We start from the raw sequence: 22,002 nt of genomic DNA on the forward strand, positions 1-22,002 counted from the left end.
AACCTACTGAGTCACCCAGGTGTCCCACAGTTAGTCTCTTTTAAGTGGGCTTAGATTTTAGCTCATGTTTGTCTCAGAAAAGCAGGGCAGATGAGTTGTTATAACACAGGATTCTATAAAGCTAATGATAAAGGTAAGGAACAGGGGAGCTGAGAAATGATGGATTGGAGATCTCAATGAGATCAAAGAACTATTGGATAATTAGCTGGATGGGTTGGCCAGGTCTTCTGGATTTCTCTTCCAGCAAGGTACCTGACTGAGGGGGAAAGAGAGGGCAAACACAGGGTAGAAGGAAAAGCCAGGATGCGAGAGGCCAACATGTCCTAGAGAGCAGTTTCTGCAAAGCCTTTGCCCTCTGGTCTTCTGGGCTGCTCTCCATCTATCCCACAGCAGCCTCAAACCCAGGTTTCTGAGCCCCAGGTGGACCCTCTAGCTTGTTGAAAAGAAGAGACAGTGGATGAACTGCAGGGATCTTGCTATGTTGCTAGGAGGTAGGGGCAGGTCTGGAGTTGAAGGGAGAAACTATCAGAAATAGTTGGTTTCTGTCTTTACAGGATGCAGTAGAAGCTGCCACAGAGGGGTGGGGGAGAGGGAGGCCTCCACGGTACAGCAGCCAGAGAGAGCACTGCAGTGGAGGGAGGAACAGCAGGAAGCGACAGGGATAGCCACCGAAGTCACACCACGTGTCAGGGGTATTAAGAAGTGTAGGTCTTGGGGCGCCTTGGTTAACCCTCAGTGGGTTAAGCCTCTGTCTTTGGCTCAGGTCATGATCTCAGGGTCCTGGGATGGAGCCCCACACCGGGCTCTCTGCTCAGCAGGGAGCCTGTTTCTCCCTCTCTCTCTGCCTGCCTCTCTACTTGTGATCTCTGAGTGTGTGTGTGTCAAATAAATAAAATCTTAAAAAAAAAAAAAAAAGTCTAGGTCTTGCTCTCCACGGGAGGATTCCCTGAAGCCACTGCTAGCCCTGGTGAAGACAGCAGAGTTTGATCTGTCTCGGCAGGCGTTTCCTTTACACCTCTGCACATTGACCACTTAGCCTCCAAGACCTAGGATGAGCGCTCCTCCTTCCCACGCAGCTGCGGACCTCCTCTCGGTTATTCGGGCTCTGCTCAAGCATTCTCTCTAGCGGGAAGCCGTCCCAGATCGCTAAGTTGGCGGAGGCACCTCCTCCGGGACCCTATTTGCCCAGCCCCTAGCGTTCCGCCTGCCTCCCTCCTTTGTTAGTGTAAAGTTCTGTGCCCTGTACTCGCTAGATTGTGGACCCGGAGGGCGAACGTGCAACCAAAACCGCATCCCCCGCCTCGCTCCTCCAGCCCCTGGACAGGAGGTCTGGGCCCCCATCCAACCGAGTTCCACCTTCAGCGACCGAGCAGACGCTCCATCCTCACGCCCAGTGGAACCCAGACTGCACACCCGGCGCGGAGCTCCGACCTTAACGGGTTCCTCAGATTCTGGCGCCCGCGGGCCGTCTCTCCGTAGGTAGACAGGGCGCTCGGGAGGTGGAGCCCACCGGAGCCCCACCTCCCGGAAGCGAAGACGTCAAGGGGCCAAAGAATGTGCCGTTTGATTGGTTGATGATGATGTCATAGGTACCGTCGGAGTGGGCCGGATGCCTCAGCGAGGAGTTTCCCGTTAGTTCCTAGCAGGAGCCGCACCCCTTGGAGCGTTCTGGGATCAAGCCCTAAACCCCCACTTGGTCCTGCGACGCCCGCGCCCTTCACACATGACGCTGCAGAGCGTTGCCGCTGTTGCCTCTGCCGGAGGGACCGTAGAGAGCCTTCAGGATTATCTCTTCCGGCCATCCTGGAAGCCACAGAACCCTCCCCTCAGACAATGAGTCCGTCGTCGGGGGCGGAGCCTCCCATTGTGCCAATAGTTCTCCCCCAACCTGGTGTCGTCTTCTGTGACGTCCATATGGCGGTATCTGTCCATTGGCCAGCTAGGACCGATTGGCGTCGGAGTTGCTCAGCGCTGGGAGAACTGTACTGAAAGGTGGGAGGAGGGTTGAGCTTTCGCTAGTCCCTTCAAGGGGTTAAGGGACGCGGTCGTGGGGGGCGAGGGGCGGGGATCCGAGGAAGCCGTGGCTGCAGCCCTGTGGCAACGTCGGTCTCCACGTGGCATCCCAGAGCACTCGAGACCCGCGACCTGGAGGAGGGTGTAGCCTCCAGTGGAGGGGTCCCCAGCGCGGGAGACTGCTGGGATCCAGCAAGGCAGAGAAGAGTTTGGTCTCTACTCATGCCTTGGGCGGGTCACCTATAGTCCCTGCTCTGCAGAGACGATCCAAACAGGCAGATGGTCGTGACATGTTTCATGAGTTAATACTCACTGATCGAACAGTTCAAGCTATTAACTTTGGGTCTGGCGTCCCAAATCCCCATCCAGTCAACGTCCCTTCCACCCCCAGGATTGCACATAGTACCCCTGCCAAGGGTCAGGAAAACGCTCTCTGCACATCATGGGCACCACATTTTCAGACCAAAATCCAGGACAGAGTTCGGAACGAGTCCTCAGGAAGGAGGACAAAAGACCTGCAAGTAGAAGAAAGGATGGGAGACCGTGCCTTAAAGAAGGAAGGAGGGTAAGGGCGGTGGCTCAGAGCAAGGAGGATGGATCCAGGGACAGCGAACCTTCTAACCCTGTTCAGCACCGCGGGCAGCAGTTGCGCTTTGCCCTTAACAAAGATGGCAGAAATAGCTTCAGTAGTCAGAATCGGCATGCGCAATGGGCTGTACCACCGGATTTGGGGCTTCGGGGCAGAGGTGGAACGAACCATCGCGGAGGCCGGGAGCCATGTTGGAGCGGCGGGAGGCGGCAGCAGCGTCGGGGATGCTGTGGTGGGGGCGGCAAAAGCCGGGGCCGCATGCCAAAGGGGTTCTGGCCGCGGAGTAGATGGTGCCCAGAGGGCGGAGGCGGCGCGGAGCGACAGGCCGAGAGGCGGGGAACCGGGGCGGCGGCAGGGGCCCGGGAGGGGGCCCGAGCGGCGGGGCGGGCCCAAGGCCCGGACCGGGGCGAGGGGCGGTGGAGGCCGTGTGGGGAGGCGGGGGGTGATGGCGAGGCGGCCGCCGTGGTGGAGTCTCAGGGGGCCGACGACCCCACTACTCCTGCTCCTTCTCCTCCTCTCTTTGTTCCCTCTCAGCCGGGAGGAGCTGGGGGTCGACGGGGGCCAAGGCTGGGACCCAGGGGTAGCTGCCGCTACGGAGCCAGGGGCGCGGACCGGTGGCGGAGCCTTAGCTCTTTGTCCCGAAACGCCCGGGGTCCAGGAGGATGGAGAGCCTGGTCTGGAAGTCAGGGAGCCTGTCTTCGTGGGGCTCCGAGGGGGAAGGCAAAGCGCCCAGAGTGGTCGAGGGCCCCCTAAGCAGCCGGACGCGGGGCTAGAGGCGAAATATGGGGTCCAGGCATTAGACAGCCGCGCGCGAGAAACAGGACAGGGACCAGGGTCTCTCTTATGCTGGCGCACAGAGGTCTCCTCTTGCGGTCAGACAGGACCCTTGCGAAGAGATAGTATCTCTCCAGAGGCTATGTCCCCAGGGGTCCCGAGCCTGGAGAACAGCTCGCCCTTCCCTTCCGATCTGGTTCGGCCCCGTGGTTACAAGCCTGTGTCCTCCCCGAGGAATGCTGGGAGAGGCACCCCGAAAAAAGTGGGAACCATGCGTTGCTGCGGGGAATTGTGGGCGCCGAGGCGCAGGGGTCAGGGCGAGAGAACTGCGACATCTCGAGCGGAGAGAACAGTCCCTCAGTCCGACTGTTCCCCCAGGGCTGCGGGATCTGGCCCTGGGCTGGATTCAGCACCGCGCACAGAGAGGACAGCTCCCGAGTCTGGTTCAGCACCGCGCGAGTCTCGGACAGCTCCCGAGCCGACGCCCGAGCGCATGCGCTCGCGTAGCCTCTTCCGCCGCCGCTTCCTCCCGCAGCGCCCGGGACCGCGCCCCCCGGGGGTCCGGGCTCGGCCTAGAGTCTGGAGAGTACCCCCAGCAAGCAGGGTCCGCCCCCGTCGCGCCGCGAACCGCCACCCGCAGTTTCCGCAGTACAACTATCAGGCTCTAGTGCCCGAGAACGAGGCTGCGGGCACCGCGGTGCTACGCGTAGTGGCGCAGGACCCGGACGCAGGCGAGGCCGGTCGCCTAGTTTACTCGCTAGCCGCGCTCATGAACAGCCGCTCGCTGGAGCTGTTCAGCATTGACCCACTGAGCGGCCTCATCCGTACAGAGGCTGCTCTGGACCGCGAGAGCATGGAACGGCACTACCTGCGCGTGACGGCGCAGGACCACGGCTCGCCGCGCCTCTCGGCCACCACCATGGTGGCTGTTACAGTGGCCGACCGCAACGACCACGCGCCGGTGTTTGAGCAGGCGCAATACCGGGAGACGCTTCGGGAGAACGTGGAGGAGGGCTACCCCATTCTTCAGTTGCGTGCCACAGACGGAGACGCGCCCCCCAACGCCAATCTGCGTTACCGCTTCGTGGGGCCGCCAGCGGCGCGCGCCGCGGCCTCCGCGGCCTTCGAGATCGATCCGCGGTCTGGCCTCATAAGCACCAGCGGTCGCGTGGACCGCGAACACATGGAAAGCTACGAGCTGGTTGTGGAGGCCAGCGACCAAGGCCAAGAGCCCGGGCCGCGCTCTGCAACTGTGCGTGTGCACATCACGGTGCTGGATGAAAACGACAACGCGCCCCAGTTCAGCGAGAAGCGCTACGTGGCGCAGGTGCGCGAGGATGTGCGCCCCCACACGGTGGTACTACGCGTCACAGCCACCGACCGGGACAAGGATGCCAATGGACTGGTGCACTACAACATCATCAGCGGCAACAGTCGTGGCCATTTCGCAATTGACAGCCTCACGGGTGAGATCCAAGTGGTAGCACCTCTGGACTTTGAGGCCGAGCGAGAGTATGCCTTGCGCATCCGGGCGCAGGACGCGGGCCGGCCACCACTGTCCAACAACACAGGCCTGGCCAGCATCCAGGTAGTGGACATCAATGACCATACTCCTATCTTTGTCAGCACACCCTTCCAGGTCTCTGTACTGGAAAACGCACCCCTGGGCCATTCAGTCATCCACATTCAGGCAGTGGATGCAGACCACGGGGAGAATGCCAGATTGGAGTACTCCCTAACTGGTATGGCACCTGATATGCCCTTTGTGATAAACAGTGCCACTGGCTGGGTCTCTGTGAGTGGTCCCCTGGACCGTGAATCTGTGGAGCATTATTTCTTTGGTGTGGAGGCCCGAGACCATGGCACACCCCCACTGTCGGCCTCAGCCAGTGTCACAGTAACTGTACTAGATGTTAATGACAATCGGCCCGAGTTTACAATGAAGGAGTACCACCTACGGCTAAATGAGGATGCAGCTGTGGGCACCACCGTGGTCACTGTGACCGCTGTAGATCGTGATGCCAACAGTGCCATCAGCTACCAGATCACAGGTGGCAACACCCGGAATCGCTTTGCCATCAGCACCCAGGGGGGTGTAGGTCTGGTGACACTGGCTCTGCCACTGGACTACAAGCAGGAACGCTACTTCAAACTGGTGCTAACCGCTTCTGACCGTGCCCTTCATGATCACTGCTATGTGCACATCAACATCACAGATGCCAACACTCACCGGCCCGTCTTTCAAAGTGCTCACTACTCTGTGAGCGTGAATGAGGATCGGCCAGTGGGGAGCACTGTGGTGGTCATCAGTGCCTCTGATGATGATGTGGGTGAGAATGCCCGTATCACCTATCTTCTGGAGGACAACCTGCCCCAGTTCCGAATTGATGCAGACTCGGGGGCCATTACGCTACAGGCTCCCCTGGACTATGAGGACCAGGTGACCTACACACTGGCTATCACAGCCCGGGACAATGGCATCCCACAGAAGGCAGACACCACTTACGTGGAGGTGATGGTCAATGATGTGAATGATAATGCTCCACAGTTTGTGGCTTCCCACTACACGGGGCTGGTATCTGAGGATGCTCCACCTTTCACCAGTGTCCTGCAGATCTCAGCCACTGACCGGGATGCTCATGCCAATGGCCGGGTCCAGTACACTTTCCAGAATGGGGAAGATGGGGATGGAGATTTTACCATTGAGCCCACCTCTGGTATTGTCCGTACAGTGAGGCGGCTGGATCGGGAGGCAGTGCCAGTCTATGAACTGACTGCCTACGCAGTGGACCGAGGTGTGCCCCCGCTGCGGACTCCAGTCAGCATCCAGGTGACGGTGCAGGATGTAAACGACAATGCACCTGTCTTCCCAGCTGAGGAGTTTGAGGTGCGAGTGAAGGAGAATAGCATCGTGGGTTCCGTGGTGGCTCAGATCACAGCAGTAGATCCTGACGAAGGCCCCAATGCCCACATAATGTACCAGATTGTGGAAGGGAACATCCCTGAGCTGTTCCAAATGGACATCTTCTCTGGAGAGTTGACTGCACTCATTGACCTGGACTACGAGTCTCGCCAGGAATATGTGATTGTGGTGCAGGCCACGTCTGCCCCTCTGGTCAGTCGGGCCACTGTGCACGTCCGCCTGGTTGACCAGAATGACAACAGCCCTGTGCTCAACAACTTCCAGATCCTCTTCAACAACTATGTATCCAACCGTTCAGACACCTTCCCCTCAGGTGTTATTGGACGCATCCCAGCTTATGACCCTGATGTCTCTGACCACCTTTTCTACTCTTTCGAGCGGGGCAATGAGCTGCAGCTGCTGGTGGTCAACCAGACCAGTGGGGAGCTTCGACTCAGCCGCAAGCTAGACAACAACCGCCCACTGGTAGCTTCCATGTTGGTGACTGTCACAGGTAAGGGATGGGGGACAGAGAGATGACCCAGTGACCTCAACCTGTCAGGGTCTTATGGGCTCCACAGGGCACCTCAAACCAAGAAGGATTTCCAAGCCTTCCAAGAATCCCTAAAGTGTTGGGTTCCTGCATCCCACAGGATCTGCCATAGACTTCACAGGTTAAGTTCACATAATCTCTGCTTAGGGTCTTGGGTAGACTCCACAGAACCCCAAAGATTCTAGGACATCTAGCAGACCCCATAAAGACCATCTGAACTGCCTACTATACTAGAGATAGTGCCCCCACTCCCAGAAGGCTGCAGGTCCTGGGTTAATGTTGGGGAGGTCACAGGAAAAGCCAGCATGGGCCAGTCAGCCCACACCACACCCTTGTCCAGATGAAGCATTACTTTGGGTCCGAACTGACCTTCGTCTGTACAGGGAGGGAGGCCAATAGCTCAATGGTCAAGAGCAGCAGCTTATTCTGGCAGCTTCAGACAAAGAGTGGGCACACACTGGCCCTGCTGCCATCTAAGGGGCTGACTGCAGCCCAGCCCTTCAGGAATATGTCCAGAGCTCCCACCTGCCTCTTTCCTACCTCTCCAGCCCCAGACTTTCACAAACACTCCCTCACAGGAGGGTTCAGGTGGGAGAGGCTCTGGCAATTCTGTCTGCTGCTCCAGAGGTTGGGAGCTGGGCTTCAGCTGATGTTCATTCCCCAGTTCTGGAGCATGGACTCCTGGCTCTGCCAAAGGAGGCACAGCCTTCATTATCTCTCAGTTCACTCAACAACCAATCCTTAGTTAACGTTCAATGTGTACTAGGGCCTGGGGACAAGATATATAAGCAACTTGTCCTCATTTTGAAAGACGGCCACTGAGATCACAGGACCCAGGTCTGGGGTGATGGGCAGCTTTCTGATCCAAGAATGCTGAGGAGGGAGTGGGTGGCCAGGGTCCAAGACCTTCCTGGAGAGAGGGAGCTTGCTGAGTCAGGGTTCTGTGGGATAGGGTTGAGTGGCCATAGGGCCAGAGCCCCTTTTAGTGCCATGGGAAAGCAGTTTGCTGACCAGAGAGGGAGGAGGAATAATCCTTGATCTAGAACCCCATTTGTTTCTTTGAGGGGACGTTTTCCTGTCTATGCGAAACTGGGGGGTAGGGGTGGGTGGTCAGTGGCCCTGGCAGCTCTTTAAGTTCTGAGCGAGGGTGTCTTTCTGACCATGATAACCTGGGGGAGGGTGGGTTATTGACCACTTAGCAATCTTCTTGTGTGCTATTGGATGAATGACTTACTGACCCATGGGCTGGCTCAGATCTCTGCTGATGTTGGAGGGAGGGGATAGGAAGCAGAAACTTTGTTCCTTGATGCTGGGGGAGCTGGTCCCAAGCCCCAGATGCCCTGTGCCTGGAAAGGTCAGCCTGCTGACTCAGAGGTGCTAGGGGTCTGGGCATTCACTGACCCCAGCCCTCTGAGTCCTAGGGAGGGGCAGCCACTGAGCCCACACTGACCTCTGTCCCTATCCCCACCTGCAGATGGGCTGCACAGCGTGACGGCGCAGTGTGTGCTGCGCGTGGTCATCATCACCGAGGAGTTGCTGGCCAACAGCCTGACCGTGCGCCTTGAGAACATGTGGCAGGAGCGCTTCCTGTCACCACTGCTGGGCCACTTCCTGGAAGGCGTGGCCTCGGTGCTTGCTACTCCCGCCGAGGACGTCTTCATCTTCAACATTCAGAACGACACGGACGTGGGGGGCACCGTGCTCAATGTGAGCTTCTCCGCACTGGCGCCACGCGGGGCCGGGGCGGGCGCTGCGGGTCCCTGGTTCAGCTCCGAGGAGCTGCAAGAGCAATTATACGTGCGCCGTGCGGCCCTTGCCGCCCGCTCGCTCCTGGACGTGCTGCCCTTCGACGACAACGTGTGCCTGCGCGAGCCGTGTGAGAACTACATGAAGTGCGTGTCGGTGCTGCGCTTCGACTCGTCCGCGCCCTTCCTGGCCTCGGCCTCCACGCTCTTCCGACCCATCCAGCCCATCGCAGGCCTGCGCTGCCGCTGCCCGCCCGGCTTCACGGGAGACTTCTGCGAGACAGAGCTGGACCTCTGCTACTCCAACCCGTGCCGGAACGGCGGCGCCTGTGCGCGGCGCGAGGGGGGCTACACCTGCGTGTGCCGGCCGCGCTTCACAGGTGGGCAGGCTGCGGGGCTGGGGCCGGAACTACAGTGCGAGTGAGGGTGCGGCGGCAGTCTTGAGCGTACCGGGGTCGAGTGGGCCGGAAGTGGTAGAGCCGGGCCCTGCGGGAGCATGAGGCGCTGAAGGAATAGAGAGAGGCCTCGCTCCGCCAGACTGAGGCTGTGAAGGGGGCGTGCCTGCGGGGAGGGGGCGGGCCCTGGGGGCGTAGCCGGGCCACTGGGAACGCGGGGAGGGGCGAGGCTGACAGGGGGCGTGCCCACAGGGAGCTCGCCCTTTCAGAGGGCTCGGAGTCTTTGGAGGGGCGGGGCCCGCTGGAGTCCGCGCGGGCGGGGCGCTGACCTCCCGCCGCTGTGTGACCCCGTAGGAGAAGACTGTGAGCTGGACACGGAGGCTGGACGCTGCGTCCCCGGCGTCTGCCGCAACGGGGGCACCTGTGCCGACGGGCCCGACGGCGGCTTCCGCTGCCAGTGCCCGGCGGGCGGCGCCTTCGAAGGCCCGCGCTGCGAGGTGGCAGCGCGCTCCTTCCCTCCCAGTTCGTTCGTCATGTTCCGCGGCCTGCGACAGCGCTTCCACCTCACGCTGTCCCTCTCGTAGGTGCCAGCCCCGTATCACCGCGCGCCTCCACGCCGTCCCTGCTCCTTCCATGACCCTGACTCAGATTCCCAGCTGCCCCATCCTGATGCCCCACAGGACACCACCCCTCCCGGGATGCCCCACCGGGTTGTCTTGGAACGGCACTGTCCCTGACATCACTGCACTATCCCTGACATCACGACATCCTTTCTCATTGCTCCCTGTCCACCCCACCCAGGTTTGCCACAGTGCAGCCAAGTGGGCTGCTCTTCTACAACGGGCGCCTGAACGAGAAGCACGACTTCCTGGCCCTGGAGCTCGTGGCCGGGCAAGTGCGGCTTACCTATTCCACGGGTGGGTGCTTCCGTGGATGTGTGTCGGGGCGGGTGTACATGTGTGGGTGAGATGGCTGGGGAGGATGTGAGCCTCAAGTCCCCTCAGGTTTGCCTCATTGTACCCCCTCTATACCCACTTCCATGCTAAACAGACATCAGTGAGGATCTGACGTCCTAGCCATTGCCTGGGGGAAAGTCCATCTGTCCAATGTGTGTGCTTCTCCTATCTGTCTGGAGACACTCTGGTCCAGCCAGTACGGTCACTAGTGGATGGGACTGATCTGATGTATCCAGGACCATATGCTACATCCTGGGAGTAGCTGTGTTTCTATGACTGGGGGTGAGGAGGGAGAGGCAACTAGGCAGCACTAGACAACCTTCCATGTGTATCTTCCCCACAGGTGAGTCCAACACAGTGGTCAGCCCCACAGTTCCAGGGGGCCTGAGTGATGGACAGTGGCACACAGTGCATCTAAGATACTACAACAAGGTGGGCACCAGCCTTGGCATGGGAGTGTGAGGGGAGCTGGGAGGCCAGGTTCTGCCCTTCAGGGGTCACCCTGGGGATCCTGTTGAGTGGTGTGCCTGGGTCTCTAGCCCCGGACAGATGCCCTGGGGGGTGCTCAGGGCCCCTCCAAGGACAAGGTGGCTGTGCTAAGCGTGGATGACTGCGATGTGGCTGTGGCTCTGCAGTTCGGGGCTGACATTGGCAACTACTCATGTGCGGCTGCTGGCGTGCAAACAAGCTCCAAGAAGTGAGACCCCAGCCCCTGATCCCCACGCCCTCTGCCTGCCTGCAGAAGCCCAGCCCTTCACATGTCCCATTCCCCACCCTTCCCCAGATCACCCTTTCCCTCTCTCTCTGAGGACACTGAAAACCCACCACACCCTAGCTCCATCCCTGTGTTCTGCCCCAGACCCCCCACTCCTGCACATGTTTCCCAGGTCCCCAGTCCCCAGTGTCCATGCTCCCTGCTTCTCTTTAATGCCCCACAGCCCCCCTTGGCACCCCAGACTCTTCACCAACCACCCAAATGCCTCACTCTTTCATCCTAGCCCCTGACCCTTCTTTTACCTTTCCCTAGACCATCTGTGCATCATGAGCTCTCCTGTGTACCCCTACAACTGAAGTTAGACCCCAGCTTCTTCCCTAACCTGGCCTTACTTTCCCCCCTAAATCACTTTTCCCCGCTGAGTCCACACACACTTCCTATGGCCCTCAGGAACCACCCTACCCTGGCCCCCATCCCAACAATGATGCGGACCCCTGATCCCCAGGTCCCTGGACCTAACGGGCCCTCTGCTTCTGGGGGGTGTCCCCAACCTCCCCGAGAACTTCCCCGTGTCGCACAAGGACTTCATTGGCTGCATGAGGGACCTGTACATTGATGGCCGCCGGGTGGACATGGCAGGCTTTGTCGCGAACAACGGCACCATGGCAGGTAGTCCGTGCCCCCGTGTTAGAGAGGGGGGTGGAGGGCTCCGTGGAGTGATTCCACACTGACCTTACCCTTGTTTCCTTTGTGGGCAAGCACTGTGTCATAGCCTAGCCTTTAGGGCCCACCTCCTTCCAACTCCACCCTGAGAGAACACAGGGCGGAAATCGTGGCCACTTTTGGCCCCTCTGGACCCCCGTGTCCTGTCTAGCACTGGTGCCCCCCACTCTCCCCCATGTTCTCACATCCTCCATGTGCCTTCCTCTCCCAGGCTGCCAGGCCAAGCTGCACTTTTGTGACTCGGGCCCCTGTAAGAACAGCGGCTTCTGCTCAGAACGCTGGGGCGGCTTCAGCTGCGACTGCCCCGTGGGCTTCGGTGGCAAAGACTGTAGGCTCAGTGAGTGGGCAGCACGGGGCAAGAGGGGCCTGCAGGGTAAGGTCTGTTCCTGAGGTGGGGCCTGTGATCCTGCTCTTTTTATCCCCTCAGCCATGGCCCATCCCCATCATTTCCGAGGCAATGGCACACTGAGCTGGGACTTCGGAAATGACATGGCTGTGTCTGTGCCGTGGTACCTGGGCCTGGCATTTCGGACACGGGCGACACAGGGGGTCCTGATGCAAGTGCAGGCTGGGCCACACAGCACGCTCCTCTGTCAGGTGTGTCTGTCCTCCTGGCCCCTCCCTCAACCCCCAACTCTCAACTTCAGATGCCTCCAGCAACACTCCTTTGGGTTTGAACCTGGTCATCCTGCATACTCTTACCAGGTGTCCTGACCGTATTTGACCCTGCTCTGGACCCTAGCCCTTGACCTTCCTTCCCACCATGGTATCCTCTGCAGGTGCAGGGCCCTAGCATATCTCTTCTGTGCTAGCTGCACTGATCCCCAACCCCTGACCCTGACATCTGGCCCCTAACTTCCCTCTTCTCAGCAACATGACATCCCTGGGCACAATCCCCTGTGTGCTAAATATAGCCTTGACCCTGTGGTGCTTTCATCTGAGCCCCCAGACCTCACCTCCTGACACTCCCAGCCCCAGCCAATCTTGGGCCCCTCACCCCAGGGTTGTACTTCTCTATCTGCAGCTGGATCGGGGGTTGCTGTCCGTGACGGTGACCAGGGGTTCGGGCCGTGCTGCCCACCTCCTCCTGGACCAGGTGACTGTCAGTGATGGCCGGTGGCACGATCTGCGGCTGGAATTGCAGGAGGAGCCAGGGGGCCGCCGGGGCCATCATGTCCTCATGGTTTCATTGGACTTTAGCCTCTTTCAGGTCTGATTTCTGACTCTGCAGTAGTCCATTCTCAGTCTTCCCATTAGACCCCCTCCCCAGTCCATTTCCTCTCAGTTCCCTCCACTGCACCGCATTCTCCCTGCAGTGCCCTCGTTATACTCTTGCTCGGAGCCTACCTTGCCAGCCAGGCTGCTCTGCTGCCAGGCCTGCTCATGTCCGAGAGGATATGCAGATTTCTGATCTGGTCTTGGGGTACCTCTGCAGCCGGGATATTCCTGAGTGCTTGGAAACCCCCTTTGCTCCTTGCCCTGACCTCCCTAATTCAAAGCCATGAAGTGTCAGGGTTCTATTTGGGTCCAGGAGAGAGGCCTTTCTGGGCCCAGTTCTTGACTGAAACCTTGCTATTATGCATCCCTCATGCTCCAGCCGGGTCCTCCATACTCAGGGGCTGCTCATTCCCAGACCGTTTCCCTGGTCCAGAGGGACAGAGGATGGCTATGCAGGGCTAGGACAGGTCAAGACTAACTCTGGGGCAGGGCAGGGTAGGGATCCATCAGGTGTCCCCACACCCCAGTGCTGACTGTCCTCCTCCCCCAGGACACCATGGCAGTGGGGAGTGAACTGCAGGGTCTGAAAGTAAAGCGACTCCATGTGGGAGGCCTGCCCCCCAGCAGTGAAGAGGAGGTTCCTCAGGGTCTGGTTGGCTGTATCCAGGTGGGGGTCAGCATGGGAACATGGTATGGGCCATTAGGGTGAGTGGTCAGAGGTTGGGAGCACCTTGGGACCTGAAAAGCTGCATCCACATAGGGGTTGGCACAGGGAGGGATGTGACCCAGAGCCATCAGAGAGAGTCAGGCCTTTCTGCACTGTTGGAGGTGAGGGTCTAGCTTAGATTATCAAGGGTCATTAGAGGTCTGTGTCAGAAACAGCATGATTAGGGGTCCCATGGGGGGGCTGAATTGGGGATATTGGGGTCAGGGACTGGGTCTTTTGGGGGGCTGAGGGAGACTGCATGTCAGGGGTCATCAGATCAGGTGGCTGGCTCTGCAGGGACCGGGGTGCTTTGACATGGGTCTCACGCCTTGGTGGCTCTGTCCGCAGGGGGTGTGGCTCGGCTCCACGCCTTCGGGATCCCCAGCCCTGCTTCCACCCAGCCACCGAGTGAACGTGGAACCTGGTTGTGCCGTGACCAACGCCTGTGCATCTGGCCCCTGCCCACCCCATGCGGACTGCCGAGACCTCTGGCAGACCTTTTCTTGCACCTGCTGGCCAGGTGTGACTTGGGGGTAGGGTAGAGTGATCTGGGAAGGAATCAGGGGCTCATGGTGAAGAGCCTGGAGGAGGCAGGTATGGGAAGAACGGGTGCCTTCTTCCGCTCATGCTGTGGCCAGGTGTCCTAAGCTTGCTGACCCAACCTGCAGGTTACTATGGCCCAGGGTGTGTGGACGCCTGCCTCTTAAATCCCTGTCAGAACCAGGGGTCTTGCCGTCACCTTCCAGGAGCCCCCCATGGCTACACCTGCGATTGTGCGGGTGGCTATTTTGGGCACCACTGTGAGCACAGGTGAGGGGCTGGAGGCTGAGATGATGGAAAGACCTGGTGGGGCGTGGGGAGGGTCACTGAGACGTGGTGGCATCTCACCTGGCCCTCTCCCTCCAGGATGGACCAGCAGTGTCCACGGGGCTGGTGGGGGAGCCCAAGCTGTGGCCCCTGCAACTGCGACATTCACAAGGGCTTTGACCCCAACTGTAATAAGACAAATGGGCAGTGTCACTGCAAGGTATTCCTGGCCCCTGACCCCTGACCTTTGAATTTTTCTCCAGCCATGATCTGTGATTCTTATCCAACTTGCTCATCTCTGCTACCCGACTCAAGCCCTAACTTCTTACTCTGTCCTGTCACCTAACTGCCACCCCTTGTCCTTGACATCTGATCTCTTCCTTATGTTTCGTTTGCAGTGCAACCTTCCTTCTGGCCTGATTCCCCTGATTACCCCTAATTCCACTCATTCCCCAGGCCTGAGGCCCTGATCTTAAGCCCTGATCTCTGACCTCAGTTCCCTGATCCATTCTCAAACAGGAGTTCCACTACCGACCACGGGGCAGCGACTCCTGCCTTCCCTGTGACTGCTACCCGGTGGGCTCTACCTCGCGTTCATGTGCGCCCCACAGTGGGCAGTGCCCCTGTCGCCCAGGAGCCCTCGGCCGCCAGTGCAACAGCTGTGACAGTCCTTTTGCAGAGGTGACATCCAGCGGCTGCCGAGGTGAGCGGGTTCCATGCAGTTCCACACAGGGCTGCCTCTGGCCTGCTGCCACCAAGTCGCCTCGCCGGCTTGGCTCCCTAGCTGGGGGCTCTGGAAGGTTTTTCCTAAAGGAGACTGCTGACAACTAGGGACCACATTTGCCCCACGTACTTCAATGACTTGTCACAGAATCTGATAGGCCAGCTCCCCTAATAAGGTCAGCAGTGGAGAGGCGGGTGTGTCTGCCGTGGGTGGTAGAGGAGCCGTGGGTGTGACTGTCGTTGGCCCCAGCCCCCGGCTGTCGGCCTCAGTGCCTCCTCTCTCCCTAGTACTCTATGATGCCTGTCCTAAGTCCCTGAGATCTGGTGTGTGGTGGCCCCAGACCAAGTTTGGCATGTTGGCTTCAGTGCCCTGTCCTCGGGGGGCGCTGGGTGAGTACCTGGGTAGGCAAGGGCATCAGTGAGGGTGGGAGTAGGCCTGTCCTCTGACGGCTGGAGCTGCTGCTTTTCCTGAGTTGGGTGGCCCTGCTCCTGCAAAGAAGTGGGAGTCGGGGAGGGGGTCCTTGTGGGCTCCTCACTACCTCCTGGGGGCTCTGGGTCCCTCCCCATGCCCTCACTGAGCCTCCATCTGTTTCTCTTGGCTTCTGGGCAGGATTGCGGGGTGCAGGTAAGGGGTACATGTTTGCTCAGGTGTGCTGCCCCCCCCACTGCCAGAGCTTTTGCAGACCCCTCCTGCTGCCTGAAATCCCTGCAGACCCATCCTTTGCTGCCCAAGGTCTCTGAAAACTATTCTCAACTGCTCGAAGTCCCCTTCCCACTTTCTGAGGATGCGGGGATCCCTTTTCTGATGCCTGAGCTCCTCTCAGGCCCCTCCCCACTTCCTGCGATCACTGCAGACCCCTCCTCAGCTCCCGGGGTCTTCAGGGCTTTTCCTGTTGTCTGAGGTCATGAAAGACCCCTCCCCTCTGTTTGAGGACCCTCTAGACTCCTCCCCACTGCCTAGGGGCCCCTCCCCACTGCCTGAGGTCCCCGCAGAACCCTCCCTGCTGCTTGAGGTTTTCACAGTGGCTGGACAGACATGGTCTATGTTTGCATGCTCATGTATGTGTCTCTCTGTGCCTGTGCACGTGTCTGTGAGTCCGTCTTGCAGGGGAGGGGGTTCTGTGTTTAAGTCAGGGTCCCTGTTGCTAGTGGCTGTAAGCTCTGTTAAGGCCCGCATCCGTTCTCATGCAATCCCCATCCCAGTCGCACAAACGAGGGAGAGAGGGCAGCAGAGTCCAGCACTGGGGCAGTTAAAACTGGTGTGAGAACTGTCACCCCACCCTCACTTTGGTGACACGATGCCCCTGGAAAACCTGGTCTGTGCCAGCATGTTTGTATGTGCATACATGAGAGAGCACGTGTGTCTGTGTGTTTGTCCCGGTCCACATATCTACGTGTGTGCAGATGTGAGTGCTGGTACACATGTGTGTGCTTGCCCTGGGCCACATGTCTGTGAACCTGGCCTGGTCTCTGCTTGTGTGTGTGTGTGTGTGTGTGTGTGAGAGAGAGAGACGGGGAGAGAGAGAGACGGAGAGAGAGACAGAGAGAGAAAGAGAGACAGAGAAAGCCCTGGTGCTCAGTTTAATGTAACCAGTGGCTCACAATGGCCCACAGACCCCCTCTAGAATTAATGGACAGGCAGCTAGGACCTGCCTGGGCTGGGGCTGGGGCTGCGGTGTCCATGGGTCCAGCCACAGATGCCGATTATTCTGGTCTCTGCCTCAGAAGTCCCCCTGCATTAGAGGATGGTGCTGTGCTCACCTCCTCAGTGAAGGTGTCCAGCCCTGGGCCTGACAGGGGTCGTCTGCCCCTAGGTGTTGCCGTGCGGCTGTGTGACGAGGACCAGGGCTGGCTGGAGCCTGACCTCTTCAACTGTACCTCCCCCGCCTTTCGAGAACTCAACCTGCTGGTGAGACTGCCCAGACCTGACCCTGCCCTCAGGATCTGCACTGGCCCTTGGCCTGGCCTTGGCCTCCTCAGGCCTGTGCTGGGCCCTAAGGCCTCATGCCCCAGCCCTGGACCTCCTGGACTTTTCCTGGTTGCCCTTTAATCTGGCCAAACCCTTCTTCTGGTGAAGCTTTTGAGAAAGGCTTAAGGGACCAGAGAGTGACCATGCCCATCTTTGTCCTGGTAGCTGGATGGCCTGGAGCTGAATAAGACAGCCCTGGACACAGTGGAGGCCAAGAAGCTGGCTCAGAGGCTGCGGGAGGTGACTGGCCACACAGACCACTACTTTAGCCAGGATGTCCGAGTCACCGCCCGACTGTTGGCCCACCTGCTGGCTTTCGAGAGCCACCAGCAGGGTTTCGGGCTGACAGCCACTCAGGACGCCCACTTCAATGAGGTAGGGCTGCACCCTGTGCTCACCATCCCAGGGACCCCTGCTCAGTCCTCTCCTGACCCTGGGGAACTGGAAGCCCAGGCTGTCCCTCTTCCCTTGTCCTTTCCCGACCCAGCCCCTTGCCTGCTGGGGTCTGAGTGCCCAACCAGACCCCTGAGCCCCGCCCTGCCCATCTCACACGCCCTCAGGCCGCTGAGCCCGCTCTCATCTCCTTCCTTCCAGAATCTGCTGTGGGCTGGCTCTGCGCTGCTTGCTCCGGAGACCGGAGACCTGTGGGCAGCCCTGGGGCAGAGGGTCCCTGGGGGCTCCCCAGGCAGCGCGGGGCTGGTGCAGCATCTGGAGGAGTACGCAGCCACCCTGGCCAGGAATATGGAGCTCACATACCTGAATCCCGTGGGGCTCGTGACACCCAACATCAGTAGGTGGCGGCTAGCCTGTTGGGGGGCTGGGGGTGGGGAGGGCAAGGACCTGGAGGCCTGAGCGCTTTGCAGGGACATGCTCTGTGCTGGTAGCCATGAAGCGATGGCTTGTGGGACGCGGGTACGGGATGGGGATAGGAGGGTGTGGGGCCTTCAGCATGGGGAGGAGATCCTGGTTGGGTCTTACCCGTCTTCCTCCTGGGCAGTGCTCAGCATTGATCGCATGGAGCACCCCAGTCCCACCCGGGGGACCCGTCGCTACCCTCGTTACCATAGCAACCTTTTCCGGGGCCAGGATGCCTGGGACCCTCACACACACGTGCTGCTGCCTTCCCAGTCCCCACGGCCGTCCCCGCCTGAAGGTAAGAGCCCTTGGCTGACCCCTGGCCCAGCTCCTGTTTCCCTGCCCGTTTGCCAGACAGCATGTCGCCCTTCTGCCGGTCCCCCCACACCTGCCCCCAGCCAGACCTGCCCCACGTCAGACCTCTGCATGAGACCCTCCCATGTCAACCCCCCATAGCGCTCTTACCTCGCCAGACTCTCTCCCTCACTCCTGATGATCTCTCCCACGCCTTGACATTCAGGATCCAGCCCTGGGAATGAAGGGAACATGGGCTTCTGCTCCTTCCATCTCTCAGTTCTAGGCCTTCAGGAAAGAGATTCCCATGCTTGATGCTGTGTTTGGTTGGTTCAGAGCTGGGTTTGTGGGTGCTTGGGGTCAGAGGCCACTGACGGTGCTTCCTCTCCCTCCCCTGGCAGCTCTGTCCACAAGCAGCAGCAGCATGGAAAACTCCACTACCTCAAGTGCGGCCCCTCCTCCAGTCCCCCCGGAGCCCGAGCCGGAGCCTGGGATCTCCATTGTCATCCTCCTCGTTTACCGCACCTTGGGGGGGCTGCTCCCTGCCCAGTTCCAGGCCGAGCGCCGGGGAGCCAGGTACCATGGGGAAGGCGTTATTTCTAGGCCCTTCACCCATGAGCTTCCTGCAAGTTTCGACCCAGACTAGCACCCCTTTCTTGGTGGGCAAATGAACAGGCTCACCGTCGTCCTGAGACAGCTCCTGTGCCCAGCCCCTGGGAGCCTCATCCATGCAGGCTTCCCTGTGCCTCACGTCCATGGGTTGTGCACAGTGACAGACAGACTGAGAGCCACAGGTGGGGGCGGTCGCATGAAGCAGGGGTACGGGAGCCACGTGCAGGCAGGCAAACTGGCTGACAGAGACTGGCAAGCACAGGCTGGCAGGCGGAGTTCAGAAGGGGCTGTCAGGGAGGGCCTTTAAGGCAAACAGTCTGGAGCTGCTCAGTCTGCAGACCCCAGGGTGGGCAGTTGATCTGAAGCCCCCAGTGCAGAGAACCTGCCAGTTATATGGAACTGTGGCAGCCCATCTAGGCCACCAGACTCAGGGTCTTGAAGTGGCCCAGAAAGAGCTTCTGCCCTGGGGCGTCCCGGACTCGGTCAGCCATGCCAACGACACGAAGACCGTGAGGTGTAGGTACTCAGAGCTTGAGGAGGTCAGCGGTGTCCAAGCCCAGGCGGGGTGTCTCCTCAGGCTCCCCCAGAACCCTGTTATGAACTCCCCGGTGGTCAGTGTGGCTGTGTTCCACCGACGCAACTTCCTAAGGGGTGTCCTGGAGTCCCCGATCAGCCTGGAGTTCCGCCTTCTGCAGACAGCGAATCGGAGCAAGGCCATCTGCGTGCAGTGGGACCCACCTGGCCCGTGAGGACCTCCGCTCCGGGAACCCTTGGTCCCCTGGTGGCCCCTGGAGCACCCTGCCTGCCCTTGGTGGCCTCCTACCCATGTCCCTGTGCACCCAGACCCATGAGGAATGCTGCTCCCCAGCTTCGGCCCCACCCCCACCCCCCCACCCCAACTAAATGTCACAAAACACCCCTACCCCCGCCTCCACCTGGCCACAGGGCAGTGCCCCAAGGGATGGTAGGTCTAACTGCCCTGTGGCTGCAGGGCGGAGCAGCACGGCATGTGGACAGCACGGGACTGCGAGCTGGTGCACAGGAATGGGTCTCACGCCCGATGTCGCTGCAGCCGGACGGGCACCTTTGGGGTCCTTATGGATGCCTCCCCCCGTGAGGTGGGAATGTGTTCCGGGTGCTGAGGAATGTGGACAGGCCAAAGGGCAGGGGTGTCCAACGCCCCAGCGACCGTCCCTGTCCCCACAGCGGCTGGAGGGTGACCTGGAGCTGCTGGCGGTGTTCACCCATGTGGTCATGGCAGTGTCTGTGGCCGCGCTGCTTCTGACCGCCACTGTCCTGCTGAGCCTGCGCAGCCTCAAGTCCAACATGCGTGGCATACATGCCAATGTGGCGGCGGCCCTGGGCGTGGCTGAGCTCCTCTTCCTGCTGGGAATCCACAGGACCCACAACCAGGTGCAGGGGCAGGGCCAGGGGGCCTGTGTCCTCATGCCACCACCCAGCCCAGGAAGTCCTGGAGCCAAAGCTCAGGGTCAGAGGTCAGGGAGGCTCCGGTGGGGGCGCCCGGGGTCAGGGCAGGACACCGGGGGGTAAGGTGCTGTGGTTTAGGGGTCCAAGGCATGGGGTGAGGGGGAAGCGGTGCTGACGCCCCCCTCCCCCTACCTTCAGCTGGTGTGCACGGCGGTCGCCATCCTCCTGCACTACTTCTTCCTCAGCACCTTCGCTTGGCTCCTCGTGCACGGCCTGCACCTCTACCGTATGCAGGTGGAGCCACGCAACGTGGACCGTGGCGCCATGCGCTTCTACCACGCCCTGGGCTGGGGCGTCCCCGCTGTGCTGCTGGGTGAGGGCCCCGCACCCCTGGCTTCTGTCATGCACTCCCCTTCTTGACCCTTACCCAACCTCAGTCCCCCGTGCCATGTGCTCCGCCCTCCCCCTCAACTTCTCCCTGTGCATGAAAAGGGCACCCACTCTAGAACATACCCCTTCTGTCATTCCTATCCTCCCTGACAGGCCTTGCTGTGGGCCTGGATCCTGAAGGCTATGGGAACCCTGACTTCTGCTGGATCTCCATCCACGAGCCCCTCATTTGGAGCTTTGCAGGCCCTGTCATCCTGGTTGTCGTGGTGAGTGGGCTGCACCTGAGGCCACCCATGTGTGCCATGGCAGGTATCAGGGCACGGCCCCGCAGCAGGTGTGGCAGTGTCCGTGGAGGGGTGCCAGGTGACAGTCCTCAGCCTTGCAGGGCTCCACCCCAACTTCTGTCCTCTGCTCCCCTGGTGCAGAGATGGGAGGTGTCGGGTCAGGAACTCGGCTGCCTTTTCCTGCGAACCTCCTTCTCCATTTATCAGTCCCTCCCTGGTTGCCTACCTCGGGCTTCTTCTGTGTCTAAGGACCTCTCTGTTTCTGATCTGCCGATCGTGTGCGTGTTTCTCCCTGGTTCTGCCTCTCCCTGTATGGCTCAGTCTCTCTCTGTCCCTGTCGCTCTCTTTCTCTCACTGTCTCTGTCTCTCTCTGCCCCGCCCCTGCTCCACATGTCTGGCGGCGGGTCCAGATGAATGGGACCATGCTTCTCCTTGCTGCCCGCACAACCTGCTCCACGGGGCAGAGGGAGGCCAAGAAGACCTCTGTGCTGTGAGTCGGCTGGCTGGGGAAGGTGGGGGGTCCTCTCCTGGGCAGGCTGGACTCGGGATTCTGGGCACAGGGACGCAGTCCTACCCGCCCTGGCCTGTGGTCCCTCTCTGGCGCCCCCCATCACCCACCAGCCCTGCATGTGCTTCTGCCCTGCTGTCTCTGCAGAGGCTCCCGTGGCCTGGGTGGCTCACTTAGCCCCCTACCCCCTGCGTTGCCCCCCTGTCTTCCATATTTCTCTCATAGCACCCCGGTGTCCCCTCGTGGCTCCCTAAGTACCCTCCTTGTTCGTTTGGTGACCTCTTATCTCCCTTCGTGTCCTCCTGAAACTGCCATGTTCCTGTGGGATTGCCTGTCCTTCCATGTCCCCTGTGTCCCCTACCTGAGCCCCGCGTGACATCTGCATGTCCCCCATGTCCTCCCATGCTCCACAGCGGGAGCCTCCGCAGCTGCTTCCTGCTGCTTCTCCTGGTCAGTGCCTCCTGGCTCTTCGGCCTCCTGGCGGTCAACCACAGCGTCCTGGCCTTCCACTACCTCCATGCCGCGCTCTGCGGCCTCCAGGTAACCGGCACCCCACCCCGCCCTGGGCCAGGTGGGGCCACCCACCGCTCCAACCCTGGGCGGGCCCTGGTCTAGGGCTGACTCCTGCTGGGTGGCTGATGATAGGCGGGCTGCCCATCCTGGGTTGACCTTCCCCAGCGCTGCGGCTCCTGGCCGCTCACTGGCGCACATGACCTCCACCGATTTGGTCACTTGTGCCCCTCTGAGCCCTCGCTGCCTCCAAGACTCTCCCCGACTCCCTTCCTGGGTCAGCCCTGGGCTCCTCACTCCCTCACACTAACTTGCAATGACTGGTCACCCTTG

The 22,002-nt window shown here is 60.3% G+C and overlaps 1 protein-coding gene across 1 annotated transcript in view; it reads left to right on the forward strand.

Moving 5' to 3' along the window:
• Nucleotides 1-3,047: 3,047 nt before the first annotated feature.
• The window catches only part of LOC122909450 (cadherin EGF LAG seven-pass G-type receptor 3-like), a 36,389-nt gene continuing 17,434 nt past the window's right edge, over nucleotides 3,048-22,002 (forward strand). The window contains exons 1-28 of the mRNA XM_044253623.1: nucleotides 3,048-6,792; nucleotides 8,306-8,956; nucleotides 9,326-9,551; nucleotides 9,773-9,888; nucleotides 10,271-10,359; nucleotides 10,467-10,624; nucleotides 11,148-11,311; nucleotides 11,577-11,702; nucleotides 11,793-11,962; nucleotides 12,390-12,575; nucleotides 13,134-13,250; nucleotides 13,638-13,809; nucleotides 13,958-14,099; nucleotides 14,196-14,316; nucleotides 14,616-14,799; nucleotides 15,108-15,209; nucleotides 16,634-16,728; nucleotides 16,954-17,163; nucleotides 17,383-17,578; nucleotides 17,786-17,941; nucleotides 18,339-18,513; nucleotides 19,127-19,294; nucleotides 19,541-19,667; nucleotides 19,756-19,962; nucleotides 20,176-20,350; nucleotides 20,521-20,633; nucleotides 21,062-21,141; nucleotides 21,573-21,699. Coding sequence (XP_044109558.1) covers nucleotides 3,048-6,792; nucleotides 8,306-8,956; nucleotides 9,326-9,551; nucleotides 9,773-9,888; nucleotides 10,271-10,359; nucleotides 10,467-10,624; nucleotides 11,148-11,311; nucleotides 11,577-11,702; nucleotides 11,793-11,962; nucleotides 12,390-12,575; nucleotides 13,134-13,250; nucleotides 13,638-13,809; nucleotides 13,958-14,099; nucleotides 14,196-14,316; nucleotides 14,616-14,799; nucleotides 15,108-15,209; nucleotides 16,634-16,728; nucleotides 16,954-17,163; nucleotides 17,383-17,578; nucleotides 17,786-17,941; nucleotides 18,339-18,513; nucleotides 19,127-19,294; nucleotides 19,541-19,667; nucleotides 19,756-19,962; nucleotides 20,176-20,350; nucleotides 20,521-20,633; nucleotides 21,062-21,141; nucleotides 21,573-21,699 — 8,298 coding nt within the window. The remainder of the gene's footprint in view (nucleotides 6,793-8,305; nucleotides 8,957-9,325; nucleotides 9,552-9,772; nucleotides 9,889-10,270; nucleotides 10,360-10,466; nucleotides 10,625-11,147; nucleotides 11,312-11,576; nucleotides 11,703-11,792; nucleotides 11,963-12,389; nucleotides 12,576-13,133; nucleotides 13,251-13,637; nucleotides 13,810-13,957; nucleotides 14,100-14,195; nucleotides 14,317-14,615; nucleotides 14,800-15,107; nucleotides 15,210-16,633; nucleotides 16,729-16,953; nucleotides 17,164-17,382; nucleotides 17,579-17,785; nucleotides 17,942-18,338; nucleotides 18,514-19,126; nucleotides 19,295-19,540; nucleotides 19,668-19,755; nucleotides 19,963-20,175; nucleotides 20,351-20,520; nucleotides 20,634-21,061; nucleotides 21,142-21,572; nucleotides 21,700-22,002) is intronic.

This window comes from Neovison vison, chromosome 6 (assembly GCF_020171115.1).
Source record: "Neovison vison isolate M4711 chromosome 6, ASM_NN_V1, whole genome shotgun sequence".
NCBI classification, from domain to species: Eukaryota; Metazoa; Chordata; class Mammalia; order Carnivora; family Mustelidae; genus Neogale; species Neogale vison.